The sequence below is a fragment of the Drosophila mojavensis genome, unplaced genomic scaffold, assembly GCF_018153725.1.
Source record: "Drosophila mojavensis isolate 15081-1352.22 unplaced genomic scaffold, ASM1815372v1 contig_74, whole genome shotgun sequence".
Lineage (NCBI taxonomy): Eukaryota > Metazoa > Arthropoda > Insecta > Diptera > Drosophilidae > Drosophila > Drosophila mojavensis.
The window spans coordinates 787,100-803,615 of record NW_025318899.1 but is presented as its reverse complement, the minus strand read 5'-3'; the positions used below and the strand labels follow the sequence as shown (position 1 = coordinate 803,615).

At 39.4% G+C, this 16,516-nt stretch overlaps 4 protein-coding genes across 9 annotated transcripts; 1 reads left to right on the top strand and 3 right to left on the bottom strand.

Annotated features, from left to right (window-relative positions):
* Positions 1 to 6,975: 6,975 nt before the first annotated feature.
* Positions 6,976 to 10,782, bottom strand: LOC6586418 (G-protein coupled receptor Mth). Of its 6 annotated transcripts, none has more exons than XM_015160338.3 (10): positions 10,592 to 10,782; positions 9,302 to 9,869; positions 9,075 to 9,234; positions 8,736 to 8,918; positions 8,408 to 8,674; positions 8,251 to 8,333; positions 8,006 to 8,094; positions 7,747 to 7,941; positions 7,547 to 7,649; positions 7,140 to 7,232 (listed from the first exon to the last, which is right to left on the bottom strand). In XM_015160338.3, the coding sequence occupies exons 2-9, from the start codon at positions 9,791 to 9,793 to the stop codon at positions 7,547 to 7,549; spliced, it is 1,572 nt and encodes a 523-aa protein (XP_015015824.1). In that variant the 5' UTR covers positions 9,794 to 9,869; positions 10,592 to 10,782; the 3' UTR covers positions 7,140 to 7,232. The 6 variants fall into 6 exon arrangements, with proteins under 6 accessions (XP_015015825.1, XP_015015824.1, XP_015015823.1 ...); XM_015160337.3 differs by having other exon boundaries at positions 10,677 to 10,779; XM_002011995.4 differs by having other exon boundaries at positions 10,681 to 10,775.
* Positions 10,783 to 12,445: 1,663 nt separating this feature from the next.
* LOC6586417 (odorant receptor 85c) lies at positions 12,446 to 13,885 on the bottom strand. Its single transcript, XM_032733295.2, has 3 exons — positions 13,622 to 13,885; positions 13,347 to 13,551; positions 12,446 to 13,267 (listed from the first exon to the last, which is right to left on the bottom strand). Exons 1-3 carry the CDS (start codon positions 13,849 to 13,851, stop codon positions 13,052 to 13,054), a joined length of 651 nt encoding a protein of 216 aa, XP_032589186.2. The 5' UTR covers positions 13,852 to 13,885; the 3' UTR covers positions 12,446 to 13,051.
* A 418-nt stretch (positions 13,886 to 14,303) lies between these two features.
* LOC122757545 lies at positions 14,304 to 15,011 on the bottom strand. The gene has a single exon (XM_044009937.1). It carries the CDS (start codon positions 14,657 to 14,659, stop codon positions 14,321 to 14,323), a length of 339 nt encoding a protein of 112 aa, XP_043865872.1. The 5' UTR covers positions 14,660 to 15,011; the 3' UTR covers positions 14,304 to 14,320.
* A 1,048-nt stretch (positions 15,012 to 16,059) lies between these two features.
* On the top strand, positions 16,060 to 16,496 carry LOC6586416 (kappaPI-actitoxin-Avd3c). Its single transcript, XM_002011993.4, has 2 exons — positions 16,060 to 16,169; positions 16,232 to 16,496. Exons 1-2 carry the CDS (start codon positions 16,085 to 16,087, stop codon positions 16,435 to 16,437), a joined length of 291 nt encoding a protein of 96 aa, XP_002012029.1. The 5' UTR covers positions 16,060 to 16,084; the 3' UTR covers positions 16,438 to 16,496.
* The last annotated feature ends 20 nt before the right edge of the window (positions 16,497 to 16,516 follow it).

Sequence of the window (16,516 nt, the reverse complement as noted above, 5' to 3'; positions counted from 1 at the left end):
TTATGCTGATTTTACATATATTATCCTCACATTTCTGTTAAATCATATTGGATTCCTATTTGCCTAATGGCAATTTTCTTTTAGTTGAAATTGATTGAGAAACAGATGTTTTTCAGGCTTTCTCTATCGCAAGAGACCGAACCATTTGTACTTTTCAGAGTTTGCCTCATGATATAGATATACGATAAGGCAGCGTAATGTTATTAAGTATGCAATTAACCTATGTCCAGATAAAACTGTTCTTTAAGCTACTATAACTCCTCACTTGAGCATAATTGAAAAGATAAAGAAAGAGCAACAGTTTTATTCCACTTGACTGTAATACTTCATAATAATTTATAGTTAATAAGTAGAACGAAATTGTTGTATATAGCTAACGACTTGAGCATTTAGCTAATTAAATTGCAGTTTTATGAACGCTTATCATGAAAGCGAAGCCAACAACTGACCCCAACGGTCCCCAAGCCCAGCACCTGATGATGGCTCAACTGCAACTCATTTGCCAAATGGCAAATGGCAAATGGCAAATAGCCAAGGGAAGTTCGCATATAATATATCTATCCTATTGCTACAGCTAATGACAACTGGTAGGCCATCAAGAGCAGGGTGAAGTTTTTATGGCAATTACCAAAATGTCTCGGCTCTACTCTATATTGGAAGCTAGTCTATAACAAAATATCATACGGAGCAGTTGGTATTCTCTGAAGATGGAAGACAGAATTTATAATATACGAAGTGCTTCAAGTAACGAATGAGTCAGTAAGCATTTCGATTCATGTGTAGAACTGAGAAGGGCGGAGCTGCAGAGAGACGAGTGATAAGAGACTTCTTGGGAAACAGTTCAAGCCTGGCAAAGACTTTGATTGCTGCCAAAAGATAAGTCGGTGGAGAACAGAGTGAGCATTACATATTCAGACATATAATGGAGATTGAAAAACAGACTTTTTCTTGAAGCTAATTTATATAAGCTTAATGATATCTGGAATAATATCTGTCCCTCTATTAGCTGAGTTGAAAGTGATAGAGTGCATTTGAATCCATATCAAATGACGGCAAACATCGTGAAGTGGAGACCTATTCAGGAGCTAAAAATAACGCCAGCAGCGAGATCTGTGTGTTGCTCATGAATCTATCCCTCATTATATGTCTTTTGAGCCAACAAATCAATTATCGCACTACTTTGAAATGGCAATAGAATGAAAGCCTCACTAAGTAAATTGCAATTCTAGCAAACATTAGACACTTCGCAGTCTTTTAGATATGCTTAATAGATTTATCCATTCTCTGAATATATTCGCAATCCTGTCCGAATTAGTGTGTTTACAAACAAAGCGACGTCGTGTCGCTCCTCCAGGCCAAATCCCAGAGAAATTCCTATTAAAACTGCTAAGCACAAAATCCCAAAGTGTAAACAATCGGAATGAAAAGTAAAACAGAGAATATGAAATGTTAAACAAATCGTAGGCAAATGTGCAACAATTGTAAACACATTAAAGAGTCGCCCTCTGTGGGGGCGTGGCGTGTTGGCGTGGTGGGATGACTCAAAGTGCAACAGGTGTTACAATCTGAGTTTCGAGTTGGGAAAACAGCTTTCAAAGCACAGCGACTATTTGTCATGCTCTTAACAGAAATTATCGGGAACTTAAGAGCAGCGGCCAGATTTAGCTGGAATGTGACTATATATACCAGATTATAAGCAGCTGAGTCAGCCAGCGACCCAGATCCTAACTAATTAGCCCATAAATATTAAGCAAATTATATAGCCTATATATATATATATATAATTAGACAGAAATATAGAGAAAAGCTATTTCCACATTTGGCAGGGATTAGTATACACTATTTAGAAGAGATTTCCGAATGGAATATCTATATTTAAATAAAAAAGAAATGCTCGAATGGGGTACATTGTGTTTATGAATCCTAAGACATATCTTAAATGCTGTATATAGAACGTATATGATCAATCAGTCCTAATGATGGAATGAAGACGTTAAAATTTTTAGTTCCACAAAACAAAGTAATAAACATTTCTATCTTACCTAAGCTGTCTAGTATTATACATACTTTAATATTTAATTACAGGGTATTCTGATAGTTATCCAAACTAATTGATTGCAATAACACAGCAAAGCACATAAATTAAAATATTAATATGACAACAAACCAAATGCCATTAAAACAAAGTTTACGAGTTTTACAGCACGTGGAAAAGTATATATATATATATATATATATATATATATATATATATATATATATATATTTAATTACAGGGTATTCTGATAGTTATCCAAACTAATTGATTGCAATAAAACGGCAAAGCACATAAATTAAAATATTAATATGACAACAAAGTAAATGCCATTAAAACAAAGTTTACGAGTTTTACAGCACGTGGAAAAGTCTCTATATATATATATATATATATATATATATATATACACACAAATATATATCTATATGCGAGACGCATTATCGGATGGGTAACGCCCACTTGAATGGCAGAGGAACAAAAATATTTGTGCTGCGCGCTATTTGCAATCAGCTCTTGAGGAAGTCAACTCAAAGTCTTATCTTTCTCTCCATTTGCACTTACCGCTGAGCTCTATGTCGGTATACCTATATCTAAGTGGTATATAGCTCTCGTATGGCACTGCACACACTATTTGCTTCAATCAAACTGTTTGGTATTGTTTTGAACTTCTCTTGTCACTGTGAAGACCCTAGATAATTTTCATTTTGAATGCATTTAACTGGAAGTTCAGGAGATATGAATATGTATATGCTTGATATACATATATATATATATATATATATATATATATATATAAGTATGTATATATAGGTATATAATGTTAAGCACGGTAGCCCCTTGTCATTAGGTATGCAAAGCAAGCTTAACAGATATGTGTCTTTGATCCGCGGTTCTTTTTATTTTAAGCTTGGGTTTTTTTGTTGTTTACTTTGTTTTTTCTTTTTCGTTCTTGAAACTTGAAATTTGTGTTTGTTCACACTTGTGAATATCTGTCAAAAGTACAGCGAAATCTTTTTGTTCATTTAGGTACAACATGAAATCCGAAATGAAAGATGTTTCACAATGCACTTGTTTTATATTTCTTGAATTTCTTTTATTCACATATCTATATAGGCACTTTATACGCTGGGAATTCCCGAGCATCACAAACCTCTAGTTCGTGTCAACCGGTTATTGTTATTATCATAGTTGTTAAAGCAAGCAAAAAGCGCATACGATATTATTAATGAGCTATCAGCAACTCGGTTATGAAGTTTGTATTTTTAATTTTGCGATCCACGTCTAATTGATTCCGCGTCACTTCCACAACGGTCGACAAATGGAAGCGAACTGAATGGACATCGGTTAGTTTCCGTCTGTTAAGCGTATCAGCGCTGTCGCTGTTAACGTGCCAGCCATAAATGTTAATGCTAAAGCGATGTTAAAGCGCCTCCTCAGCGTAGTTAAGAAAAAAGGTAAACAGTAAGCGGCAGTTAATGGCAGTGCAGCCAGTATTTCGTATCCCTTGAAGACTTTAATGATGATCGTATATTTAATATTTACACACACCTCACTTCACCTTCAAGCAAAGAACGACTGATCCCCACCAGGCCTGGGTTGCCTTTTATATGGGGTGACTTTCACTCAAACGCAAAGTCGCGCTCAACTGTTGAGCCCAGCGCTAGGTAGGGGTCGCTACAGTCGACCAATGGGAGCACTCTCTGCTGCTTCAAGCATTCTAGCTTCGTTTTACTTAAATATACATAGACAACTTAAATAATCTTCTGTAGTTTGTATTCCTCCAGTATTATATGTGTAGAGGCTGAAGAGAATTGGCATTTAGGGAGCCAAAGTATTAATGACAGTACAATGTTATCTTAACAGAAAGAATCCCTCAGCTCTTATATATGTACTACATCTGAATGAGTGTGATAGATTATAAGAGAATTTGCATTTCGGGAGCCGAGCTGCAATATAAATTACAGTTCAATGTTATCTTAGCAGCCAGAGAATCCTCTCGCTTCTCTATCAATGTGTATGCAAGTATTGCACACATACATACGTATAGCAAGAACTGCGGCTGCGCAGCGTATTTAGATTTGTTGGTGGGCCTTTGTCTGCGCCTCAGATTCACCTTGTTCGCACGTCTGCATAAAACAAAAGCCAAATGGCAATTGATAGACGCTCGCCAGCAGCTCGCACCAGCCGCAAATGTAAACAAACTGTCAAGTGATCAATGAATATGAATTTGAATGCTTGGAGTGGTCAAGTGGTTAACCAGCTACCGTAACCTGCTGCTGATTGTCTCTCTCTTTCTCTCTCTCTCTCTCTCTCTCTTTATGTCTCTCTTTCTGTCTGCCTTTGGCCTAAGGGCAACTTTTTGAAGCTGTGATTCAAAGTGTTTTTGAATGTTGTGTATTTATCGTTTTAATTGGCCTGTTGCTGGCAATTTAATTATTCAATTAGCCAGCCAGAGCTGACAGCAAAAGCTCGCTTTCTATGCGAACCAAAGAACGAAAGCTTTCGGAGCGCGCTCCCTGCACGAGTCATAGGAGAGGTAAAAACAATAACTGTAAGTCCGACAAGTGAATCGCATGTGTACAGTGGGTGGCATTATATGATGAATAATAGCTTTGCCTTATATATTTAAATGGGCCCAGTCATAAATCAATTAGCATACAATGCTTATTATTGGATTAGCTTGATGAAAAATAGGCTGCTATAAATTATAGTATGAGTGACATATATATTATACTATAAATCGACAGATAAATTAAAGCATGGCTATATATTAAAAGCAAAATCAGTTTAATTGAATATTGTTGACAGATGCCAGCATCAGCATTACTGAAATTCTCTTTTCTCTTATGCATATGCATATGTACATAGGTATTACGCTCTTCCATGCAGCAAGCAGTCATCAGTGCCAGAACGAAGAAGAAGTGGCAAATGCAGTTATGTTTAAGAGATAACACCATCATCTGATTCCTAATGGGCATATCGAATGTTATGCATATGTTTACATACATACATGCATGTTGTATGTATGCATGTTCTCATATGCTATAGTCATAGCGTCGTAAGACACGTAGGGCTGCAGCTTTGGCTAATATAGGGAAATAAATTCGCCTTGTGGCAGGGATCGTACGTGTTTATAGTCAGCTTTTTGTATGGAAAACAGACGACAAGAGCCATTATTATTTATTTATGATATAATGTGCTAAGACGATCGAAAATGTCGATAGATGATGAGAAATCGAATCAGTGGAAACACCCAATATATAATTGCGAAATTAATATTGTTTTACAAAATATGTTTTAGAGGTTTGCAAACGCAAACATACGTATAAGCAAATGCCAATCGCCAATTAATTTTTGATGGCTTTGAAAACAACTGAACGCACTTTAATGCATGTACGTATGTACAGTCAGATATAGACTTATAGCTATGTATGCTCATATATGTATTAATAAGCCCATCAAGTGTGCGAAACGTGCCGACCGACCACCATCCATCCAGCCATCCAGCCATCCAGCCTTCAAGCCGGATAAGCTATAAATAGATAGTGGCTGCACCTTATATTCCAGGGTATTCCTGAATTTAGCTTAGAGTAAGAGTGACAGTAGAGAAAGAGGAAGAGGGGGAAGAGTAGAGCAGTGAAGAGTAAGCAAAAAGAGTGCTATGCAAACTGGTTTCACGCTTAACATTGAGCTGCGACTACATCCAATTCAATTGCTAAAGAAACCGCCAAAAACACAAAAAAAAAATCAATTTAAAGTTGTGGGCACAAAATATAATCGTCAACCCGGCATCCAAGGCTCTTTGCCATTGAAGATTACAATGCCCGATGCCAGATGAAAGACAAGAAACAAGACGCTGACTGACCTTGGCACTCTCTCGTTCCTTCTCTCTGCAGCTGGAGCGCCAGACGATTAACTTAATTTCCGCACAGATGTCCAAATATTTATCGGAGTCAACGTTAAAGCGATCTCACTTTGCCACAAATATTTAAACAGGTCAATTAAAAAGGCATCCGCTTTAATTTAACAACGCGCTCAACTTTGATTATCTTTAAACTTTGATGGTTTGAACTCAACGGACTTTTCTTTTAATTAAAATTTTGGCGTAGGCTTGTTTATTTAACCGCAACCAAACTTCTTCTTTGGCCAATTCGCTGCAACTGAGCGTATTAGGCGACGACTGTTAACTAGTGGCGACTGTGAACTAACAGAACAGACTTCTGTTAGCACACAAAAACTGTGGCCGCGCTGCTAAGACTGCACGCAAAAGCTGTTTGCTATATAATCTTAATTATAAGAGTTCGTCAGTTAACAGCGCTATATCTAATATACAAAGCTTCTTCCAATTTGAATTTTAGCTTAAATAATTGTTGCTAGGTGTGTCATAGATTCAATTAATAACGAATTTTTACCTGAAAATTGTATTTAGGAGTATATGCTAACCCGTATTAGTTATTATAACAATTTTAATAAGAGCTTTCATTAATGAAAACCCATTTAATTATTGTCTTACTCTGTGGCCTATAATTAAGTTGGTCTAGCCAAACAGTAAGGGGCGTGACTCTAAGCCAAAGGTGCAGCCATAATATTAACACGTACTTCAATTTACCTTATTCAACCATGATATTAGCAAGAGTATGTATTAACTCTAAGTTCTAAGTTCTCGACCAAAACTGGCTTAATATCAATGTTTTGACATCCAGTAGATATACTAATTTATTCAATATGTCGTTGACCAGGCTAAATGATATGAAATCTTTTAAGTACATATACATATCACGTAGTATCGATAGCAGAATGTCGCCTATGCTTAGAGCTTCACGAAGACAGACACAGTCTAATTATCGATATATGGAGCTAGTCGTTTTGTATTCAAAATAGTTTCAAACGGCGATGTGAAAAGTTCAATTCAAGTTTAAAGAGCAAAGCAATGAGAATTCGCTACAATCGCGAGTATATTAAACAGAATATGAATACAAAAATATTACATTGATTAGTGGCTTATTCTGGCTTGACTGTTAATATGAGTTGTAAGTTCAATAATTTTTATACAGTGCGTTAACTGAGTTGAGCGACCCAAGTTTAATACCTCAGTTATAGTTGCTTGTGGGCACTTGGGACTGCTGATCCGAGTTTCGACGAATGACCCATGCTAATCGAAGTGTGCCGATTAAATTGATCAGCGTTGCGCCTTCTGAAAGTAAATGCTTCTATATCAAATACTGAATCGAAAACACAAATTTTTGTTAGGTTTCAGTTGTTTTGTGCGGGTGTTACTTAATCCTAAAGGTCATGCAGACATACAATACACCATAGACACATCACCAGTACAGTTTCACAGTGCAACCAATCTAAGTGCGAATGAAACGAGTCACAAAAGAAAACACAAGGGAAAATACATAGGGTGAACAAGCAAACAATCAAATTAGTGCAAACGAATTTTAAGTAAAAAAGAAACACCAACATGTTATTTAAGAATCCAATTGAAACATTTTTGTTTTCTTTTACCTAATTCAAGATTTGCGGACCGATCTTATTGGCACCTCCATTCCGATCTTGGAGAGCAATTTCCTCTTCAGTGTCGCTGGCATCGTCTTCAATGCCTTGAATTCTTTTACCATAGAATAATGAGCCCAGTTATAAATGTGACAGAAGACGTATCTCACTCTCATATATCTTACGCTCTCTCGCTTTCTCTGAATACTTACCGATTTGAGATGAGCTTCAGAACACTTCGCTTCAACACAAACATTATGAATATTATGACGCCCTGTGCACTATTGATGTAATCGAAGACCTGCAATACCGAGAACACTGGCCCATTGTTCTGCACTAGGTATACGACTATTTCGAAAGTCCAGGTAACGCCCATGATAACGAAGAGGCGCACGAACAGAGTATACCTGCGTGGATAGAAGTGGCGCCGATATTTATCGATTAAAATTATGCATATATCAATCGCCTTACGTGCGCTTATTCGAATCGAGTCGCTGCTGAGGCTCTCCGCGTACCGCAACGTCTTTCAGTTCTTTTTGCACTTTCAGAATGCGAATGGACTACAAGAAAAAAAACAGACAAAAGCATTATCCTCTTAAATTACCAGCAGAAGGACTTTTTCCGGTCGAATTGGCTGTCTAAGAAAGCTAGGGAACATAAAAATGTCCCGTCATGATATTCTGAGTCTAAGAATAATTAAACTTGGTCTGACTTACAGTGAGTACAAACATGACGATGTTGAAAATGATTTGCAGTGCCATCGGTCCATGGAAATAGAGCGCTGCGGACCAATCATGAGCTGAGAATATTTCAAGAAGGGATATTTCGATAACAGCTTCAGATTCGAGAAACTAGTCGTTCGTTAAATCGTACCCTTCACCCAGCAATTGTAGACAGCAACTCCTGGTATCCAGAGAAGTTGTTCCTCGTCTTCGCCATCCCACGACATATCGACTATTATCACAATAATGGTAAGCAGGGTCGCAACACCCCATGCGTAGAGACTGTACAGCAGGAAGCGGTAGTTGAACGTGTGTCGGGGAACGTGCCAGCTGTTGGTGCGGAAGCTCTTCCACAGGTCATAGCTGATCACGGTTAGCCACAGGAAGCTGGCCATGACGAAAAAGTAGCCGAGATAACCTGAAATGTGAAGTCTATTGAGGACTGCCCCATTCGCCTGGTGCTAAAGGGCTCTACCCACCATTCACCTGACAGAGACTCTTCGACCAGCCCTCCTTCCAGGAATCGCCTAGGAGCAATGCGAATGACATCATCAGGCAGATCATGTAGCATGTGAAGCACAGCCCGTGCAGATTTCGCAGCTTTGGCAAGTAGAGGTAAACGCAGATTGTGAGAAACAAACATACGATCGAAATCATACGCACTGCAAAGATTCAAAGATCAGAGAAATGTTAGGGCCTCCTTCAATCTGTGGGCAGGTCAAGGTCTCTGAGCGACAACTGATCGACAGCTCTATCAGATCTGTCAGTGAGCTACCATTTAGATCAGCTCGTTCGAGCTCTCTCGGCGTTAGGCTTACGAGTATTAATTAACCATTGACTCGGGGGCTCGATTGCACAGTTGTGGGGCACCAGAGTGTACTGCTCGTCGCTGTCCTCCGTTCCGATCTTATGGGGCTGCAGGCAATACGCTTGCTTAGACAACTCAGCATCATCGAACTGACGACGTAGCACTCCGTTCTGTGAATGGGGCGGGAAAAGAATGGGTACAGTGAGCAGAGTATTTTGATTTCAGTTTCTCTCAAACCTCAAAGAGGGTCCACTGATGACTCTCGTCGTTTTCCGCATCCAGATATAAGTGTGAGGCGCATGGGACGGGCAGATCCTGTTGTATGATAAAGTCCCGCAAAACGTGTCTTCTCACCTGGGTGCCATCGTTCAGCGTGATGTTGATAATGGGATCGAACTCGATCGCTTTCGATGTGTCCCCGTCGCACTTGCGTTCGCCGTCAACGAGGAACAGATTCCGATGGCAACAGAACCGAATGCAGGTGCCCAGGTGGCAGGCACAGCCTCTGAGATGCCTGGCCACAGACTCCCTGTGGCCCTTCTCCAGTATCTCGTAGTCATATTCGCCAACCAGACTTGCCGGTATGATCAGCTTCTCATACTGATACGAGCCATTCGGCAGCCGCTCGCTCTGCGACAGATCCACTGTGTCGAAGTAATCGCATCCCGGTATTTCGGCAGCTGCTATCCCGGCGGTTGCCAGCATTATCAGTAGACCCATTAGACGCATTCTCAATACGCGCTATGCTTCCACGAATAGTCGATAGTTTTCTCCAACAGCCGTGCTCAATCAACAGCTTTGGTTTCTGCGAAAATTAAATAACCTCCATCAATTCCTAGAAAAATTGCTAAACTACTCCTACATATAGAAATAAATGAGTTTATTTGCAGATAAGCCCAGAGTTTCGCACATTCCAAATGGTAAACTAATTTGTATGGATAAAAGCTACAACATGGAGGTATTTTTGTCTATTCGGAATTTTGTATATCTTGAATTTGAATATTTGCAAACTTTCGGTATCGTCACTGCTCTCTCTTTAGAGCGAGTGCTTTAGAAGTTTGCGAATTCTTAGCAACGAAACTTATCGTCTCAGGGAATAATGTCGCTCATGCGTATTTATCAGAGCTCTCTTGTGCTGCTTATAAGATTATTTTGTTTAGCGAATGAACATATGGTTAAGTCAGCCAGAAGTCTATCACAAACATATTTGTTCAGATGAACTCATTTCTTTTGTTCTCTTTCTGAGACAATGCAATTTCTGATGCTTGACTCCAGGAATACTTTTGGTACAGAAACTCATATCACAGAATGCGTCTTTTTTTATTTTTGAGTACCGATAAAAATAATAATTCTTATTATTTTTGTTTTTTGGAACGGATTATTAATTTGATTAAACAAAATTTTATATTGATATATCGAATTTTTTTTAAGTTGCATATCAAATATCATATTGATATTTTTCAAAACTTAAAATATCATCGAAACGGTATTTTAAAAATATTCGACAGTCCTAGTTTGTATACGCACTTCTCTCGACGCTGCGTCTGCTTTTTACCGGCTGAGTTGTCTGCCATACATTCGATCGTTGAGAGCGCGTCATATACATACATACATACAACAAATGTGACCAATAAGTGACGTCAGTTTAACTAATCGCATTTACTTCGACCAGGCGCGCGACGTTTCTCTTCGTCGGCATCGAATTCTAGACTGAATTGCGAATTAAAGCGCCAGCCGCCGCGCGAACATTGATCTTTGCCTTGAAATGACGCCAGTTGCACTCTTTTGTTTCTCAGCTCTCTGCAAGCGGAGACTGTCCGCAATTCTCTGCCAGCACTCACGCAGCCGCAACGTCTCCCCAAGCATAGAGCGTCGCGAGTCACGCACTTTGCGTGCGATTGCTGTTGCTCTCTATCGAGGGGAGCTCTGTAAGTTATATACATACATACAGTCATCATATAAATGTATACAGAAGCATAGTTAATACTAATTGAATTCTGTAACTATTATAAATTATATAGTTCCTATAGATACTTGTTTTGTATATAGTTATTCGATATACATAAAAGTTAGCTTATATACCATAATATTGTTCGATGTTGTTCGACTAAGCTTTCTTGTTTCTTTATTCTCATCCTCTATCTCGCTTTAGGAGGAGGTAAGTAAACAAATAACAGAAAGCGAAAGTTTTGTTTTGTCATTATTTTTGTTTTCATACAACGTTGACCGGACTACAAATAATTTATTGCTTGAATTCTGTTGTGATTATACCAATTGTTTTGAATATACTTAAAATGGTAGTTTGGGTTGCGGTAGGACCGACTAGAGCTTTGTTGCTAACATTCATTAATCGAAAGTCGATATTTAATTTTCAAATTTTTAAGACTTATAAGATGCTCGTTCTCAATTTGTAAGACTTGTAAGAATGATTCGTTTTCAAAGAGATAAAATGGGAATCAACGCGCTGAGTAAATTAATGTTTGCATATACATATAAAGATGAGCTTAGTGAAAGAGAGGGAGGAGAGTGGATTGTGGCTGTCAGTGAGAAAGGCTTTGCCAAAGTAAATAACAAACTCTTCGCGCTTGGCGCGTGCTTGAAATTTAAAATTATATAAATATAATCAAAGAGTACATACATTGTATATATTTGTACATATATAGATATACAGAACATTACAATTCATGTTTATTGTTTCGCTGTTGGGCCTCAGCCGATGTCATTGTTCTTCGCGAGCCTCGAGAGGCCTGTGGCGTTCGCCTCTGGTGGCTTATGACGGTATTCATATACTGAAAACGGCTGCGAAACTTATGCCCAATACACTCACTCGCTCTCTCTCTTTTTCATTCTCTTGTGGGCGTTCAAGCTTTAAGCAGTTGATTTTATGGTTAACTGTTGCTCTTCAACCGCCACTACTAAACCACTTTGCTTTGCATTTGACGCTAAGTTTGGGTCTGTTGCCAAACTGGAGCAGACCCTCATCTGCTCTCTCTCTCTCTCTCTCCCACGCTTCTATTTCCTTGTGTGCTCTGTCAGAATAACAATTTGTCTATTCTCTCAGCTGGTCTTTGATTATTTATATGTGCTCTTAGTTTCAATGCATAATCATGCAGAATTTTAAAATAAATTCAAGCAAACGACTATTTTTCCTTCTGTTGCCCATATGGGATCTATAAAATATCTATATAGCATATACTACATTCATCTAAAATAACGTTCATAAAAAAAAAACAAACAAAGAAAACCAAAATATCAAACAATACAGTTGCTCATTTCGCGCGCTTTTCATTCATTTGAATATATTCCTGAATAATAGAAATGAATTGAAAGGAAAATCTGGCATCAAATATAATTTCAATTGATTTTAATGGAATTCCGCAATAAACGAACTCTATACCCCATCTGCACAATATCGTGGAAATATAAAAAACAAACATAATTAGTTGATTCAGTTTTACATATACATATGTCTATACATGCTTGTACATATGTATGTGTGTTTGTATGTGTGTATAAGCTGCACTCCGCAAGCACTCATTAAATCTTCATTAAATCCACTCCAATCATCGAGTCTGCGTCGCTCGATTCTGCTTCGTCTGCGGATTCTTTGCGTCTTTTAGCTCCAGTTCGATTCTCCGATTCGAGCATCTACACCAAGTTCTCTCTGCCCCGATGGAATGGCACACAGCGTACTCTTCGATATATTATACATATATTGATCAAAGCTAACGAGTTCCTTGTTCATATTTCTGGAACATATCATATACTTCGTTTCTATTTATATACTTATAAGGAATAGGGCTGTGATATAATGATGTAATGACACCTTTTAACACCTTTAACCCATTGCGTGCATAGAATATTCAATTTGATTAGCTAATGACATTTTAATGGTTCCATAATTATGTGATTATATTCTATAGGTGCTTGAAATGCCACTCCCTCTCTGCCCACCCCTCTCCAATCCTCTTCTCTCCATTAGCTCCTCTAAGACCTGCTGTACATTTGCCTGAGCACCGCCACAAGGGAATAGGACTTGCTTATGATATAAGTGAAACTGGGCAAGGTGAGACCCATAAAGCCGCCAGCCGTAAACAGAAATAGACGATCCGCGTTTACCATGAAAATCAACAAGGTCTTCTTGCACCTCCGGTCGAGTGAATACCAATTGCAGCCAAAGGCAGCGCTGGAGAGGGATTTGCTCTGCAAGGCAAAGTATAGAAAGAGAGAAGGGGGGAGAGATAAATATATATATATGCTTATTTCTGTGGATAAGACTCACGTGCTCGTACACCTCGTTGCCAAAGTAGCAGTACAGAAACAGTTGACAGAGCACGCAGCAGAGCATCAGGTTCATTATCATGGAGCTCTTCGAGCCGTCGCCGATCACGATGACCTGGAAGGCGGTCATGGCCACAATGACAACGGAGCTAACGAACTGCAGCATCACAGCCAGATTGAAGATGCGCTCCACTTGCTGGCGCAGACTGTTCGGAATATATAGCTATAAATAACTGCATATATATATGCATATATAGAGATCGTCTCTCTGCTTACAGAATCAACTCGCAATGGTATTTGACTGTGGCAACCAGCCAGCTGTAGGCGTCGACGGCGCTGCTGTCGTGCAGCTTCTCGAAGGCCAAGCTGAGCACCTGGAGGTGCATGCATATCTGCCCCATCACCAAGATGTTGAGGAAGTCAATGGTGGTCGTCTCCAGCGCCAGGAGCGAAACACCGAAGCTCTTGTAGAGCGACTGCACGATGCGCGGCAGGAAGTGGGGCATTTGGGCCCGATACGGAAAACGATTTCCTGCAAACTCTTCGGGTGCTGCAAGGTAGATCATGTCAATTGCTTGAACCACTCGTGTACCATTCCAGATAGATCACCGATCAGTATGTAGACCACACTCAGAATACCTGGCAGCAGCACGAGGTGAAAGTAAGCCAGATTCGCCAATTTGTTCTTCAGCTCAGCTCTCTGAAACGCCTCCAGTTGCCGCTCGGAGAGCACGCAGCGACGGGTGATCTCAGACAGCTTCTGTAAAATGCTCTTAAGGGTTCCGTAGTGATAGCAGATGTTGCAGAACTGAAAGCACATGATATGCCAGTCAATCAAAATCTCACATTGAGAGTAACAGAATGAAAGAGAGGGAATATGTAGATAACAAAGATAAATGCAGCACAGCTCTTGAGGTATTCCTTAAGGAATTCAGTAAGAAAGAGATAACAGCAGATAGTATAATGTAAATATTCTTATGGTACTGCCAATTGATCATTTAATGGAACACTTACCTTTATCAGAAAGGCCACGTGCGTAAAGGAGAGGACGAGGTTCTGTGTCATTGCGTCCAGGTCATGCCAATTGAGGCAGAGGTCGTATAGCTCCAGGTAGACATAATACCAAACGGCAAGCACAACGGGATATCCGACTGCAATGATGCACAGCTTCTGCAGAGGTGTCTCCGGCTTCAGCCCCACCAAGGGCAGACCTACCAAGTGGGCCAGCCACAAGTTCAGCTCGATGGAGCCGATTCTGCCCTCAGCCGCATTCGAGGGCAAAACACGTTGAATAAGCCGCAGCAATTTCTTCATTTCACAGTTGGAATCAAATCAATGTAGTCCACCATGGCCTTATATATCCTTGGACGTGCGTAGTGTGAGGGGCATTGCGTGCACTTGACGCCAGCCCCCATTGAAATGAGCAATCATTTCAAGTGTTCGACCACCTAATTACTATCATAACACTAACAATGTAATTCTAGCCTTAACAGCCTAAATTACTGGCCAACTGTCTCTGCACAAGGTAAATGCTTTAATCTGGCACCGTCTGTCGTATGTCGTATGCCGTCTGTCGGTTGCCTCGAATCCGATCAAAGCCTTTGAAATAAAACCCATCTAAATTGCAATGGAGTTCAATTTAATCCATTCGCTTAGTATGTCATTCAGGTGCAATTCATGAGGCAGGAGCTCCGGTCGTTATAGCGATTCCTGTTGCCGCCACAGCCCTTGTAGGACATCTTCTTGCAGGATCGGGTTCTGCTTTCATAGCACTAGCTACACCAGCTCATATATGCCAAAAAGGAACAAGGCACCTGGAGTTTGTGGAAATCTGTTTTGCCAATTGAATGCAAAGTGAGAACAAAAGCCCTTATACTAAATGCGAACTTCTTTATGCGTATTCACATACAATATTATGTCATATTTGTGAAAGAATATTCTTTATAATTTATAAATATATATTACTTGGGCTATAAATAAATATAAAATATCCATCTGGTATCATATATAGAATAATACGAATTCGTAATTATGATCTCGTCCAATATCATACATCTATATATTAATGATATGAATTCCATTTTCAAGATTCCATCAAAATCATCTTGTTCATCACCATCGTCAACATGATCATTCAATAAGTATGTTATTGAAGCAGATCTCCTCTGTTTTGGTAAGGAACACAGGTGGGCGCATGTGGATCATATTGTCGATATTTATAGATTTATTTCATTCAAGCTGTAGTCTATAATTTATAATTCCAGTTACAACTTTAATGAATGTTCTATTTGGTCCGTATATGCCGTGATGGTGATCTTGCTGGTCTTGAAAATGCAATAAAAACTATTGACATACAACCATCAATTATCACATTTGATTCCTCTGTACATAAGGTAATAGATTGGAATATTTGACAGTATTATGGATACATATCTTATACCGATATTATATATACTACATACATACATGATACAAAATAAGTGGATCATTCCTTTGGCAATATTCAAGTTCTATTCAGATCACAATTTCCCATCCAGCACGTGCTCTACCATAAGGAATAGCCCTGAATAGTATGAAATATGCCATAATAAGTACGGATTTAGTTTAGGGCTTTTGTTTTCACTTTGCATTCAATTGCCAAAACAGCTTTCCAGAAACTCTGGGTGCATTGTTCCTTTCTGGTATATAAGAGTTCTAGTTTCTAGTGTTAAATCAGTTCAACATTCAACTTGAATCAACATGAAATTCATTCTGCTCCTGGCTTGTCTCTGCCTGTATGTGGCCACGCTTGAGGCTCAACGACGCACTTGCAAGGGAATGTTGCGTAAGTAAATCGATTCAGCCATCGTCATCAATCCATAACTGACTGGAATTTGACTTCCTTAGCTTCTCGGTTGAGGAACTGTGTTGGAGGCAAGGACGAGGGCAGGGGCAATACTCGCTCGTGCGCCAGGAACGCGAATGACAACATGTGGTGGTATGACAGCAGGTCCCGGTCCTGCAAGAAGATGGCCTACAAGGGCTGTGGCGGCAACAGGAACCGCTACTGCACCCGCGCAGCCTGCCGCAGCAGATGCCGAAGGCGCAACTGAATGACTTACTAATAGAAAAGGAATCGAAATGAAATACAATTAAATGATCTGCATAACAATTGACTGATTTTCTTTCTGT

Coding starts and splice junctions, on each gene's coding strand:
- LOC122757545 (XM_044009937.1), bottom strand. CDS start 14,659: ATGAAGAAATTGCTGCGGCTTATTCAACGTGTTTTGCCCTCGAATGCG.
- LOC6586418 (XM_015160338.3), bottom strand. CDS start 9,793: ATGCGTCTAATGGGTCTACTGATAATGCTGGCAACCGCCGGGATAGCA. Junction 8,919..9,074: donor TCAATGGTTAATTAATACTC/GTAAGCCTAACG, acceptor GAATCTTTGCAG/TGCGTATGATTTCGATCGTA. Junction 7,942..8,005: donor CTCGATTCGAATAAGCGCAC/GTAAGGCGATTG, acceptor CTATCCACGCAG/GTATACTCTGTTCGTGCGCC.
- LOC6586416 (XM_002011993.4), top strand. CDS start 16,085: ATGAAATTCATTCTGCTCCTGGCTTGTCTCTGCCTGTATGTGGCCACG. Junction 16,170..16,231: donor CACTTGCAAGGGAATGTTGC/GTAAGTAAATCG, acceptor TGACTTCCTTAG/CTTCTCGGTTGAGGAACTGT.
- LOC6586417 (XM_032733295.2), bottom strand. CDS start 13,851: ATGCCCCACTTCCTGCCGCGCATCGTGCAGTCGCTCTACAAGAGCTTC. Junction 13,552..13,621: donor TACCATTGCGAGTTGATTCT/GTAAGCAGAGAG, acceptor TATTCCGAACAG/TCTGCGCCAGCAAGTGGAGC. Junction 13,268..13,346: donor GCAACGAGGTGTACGAGCAC/GTGAGTCTTATC, acceptor TTTGCCTTGCAG/AGCAAATCCCTCTCCAGCGC.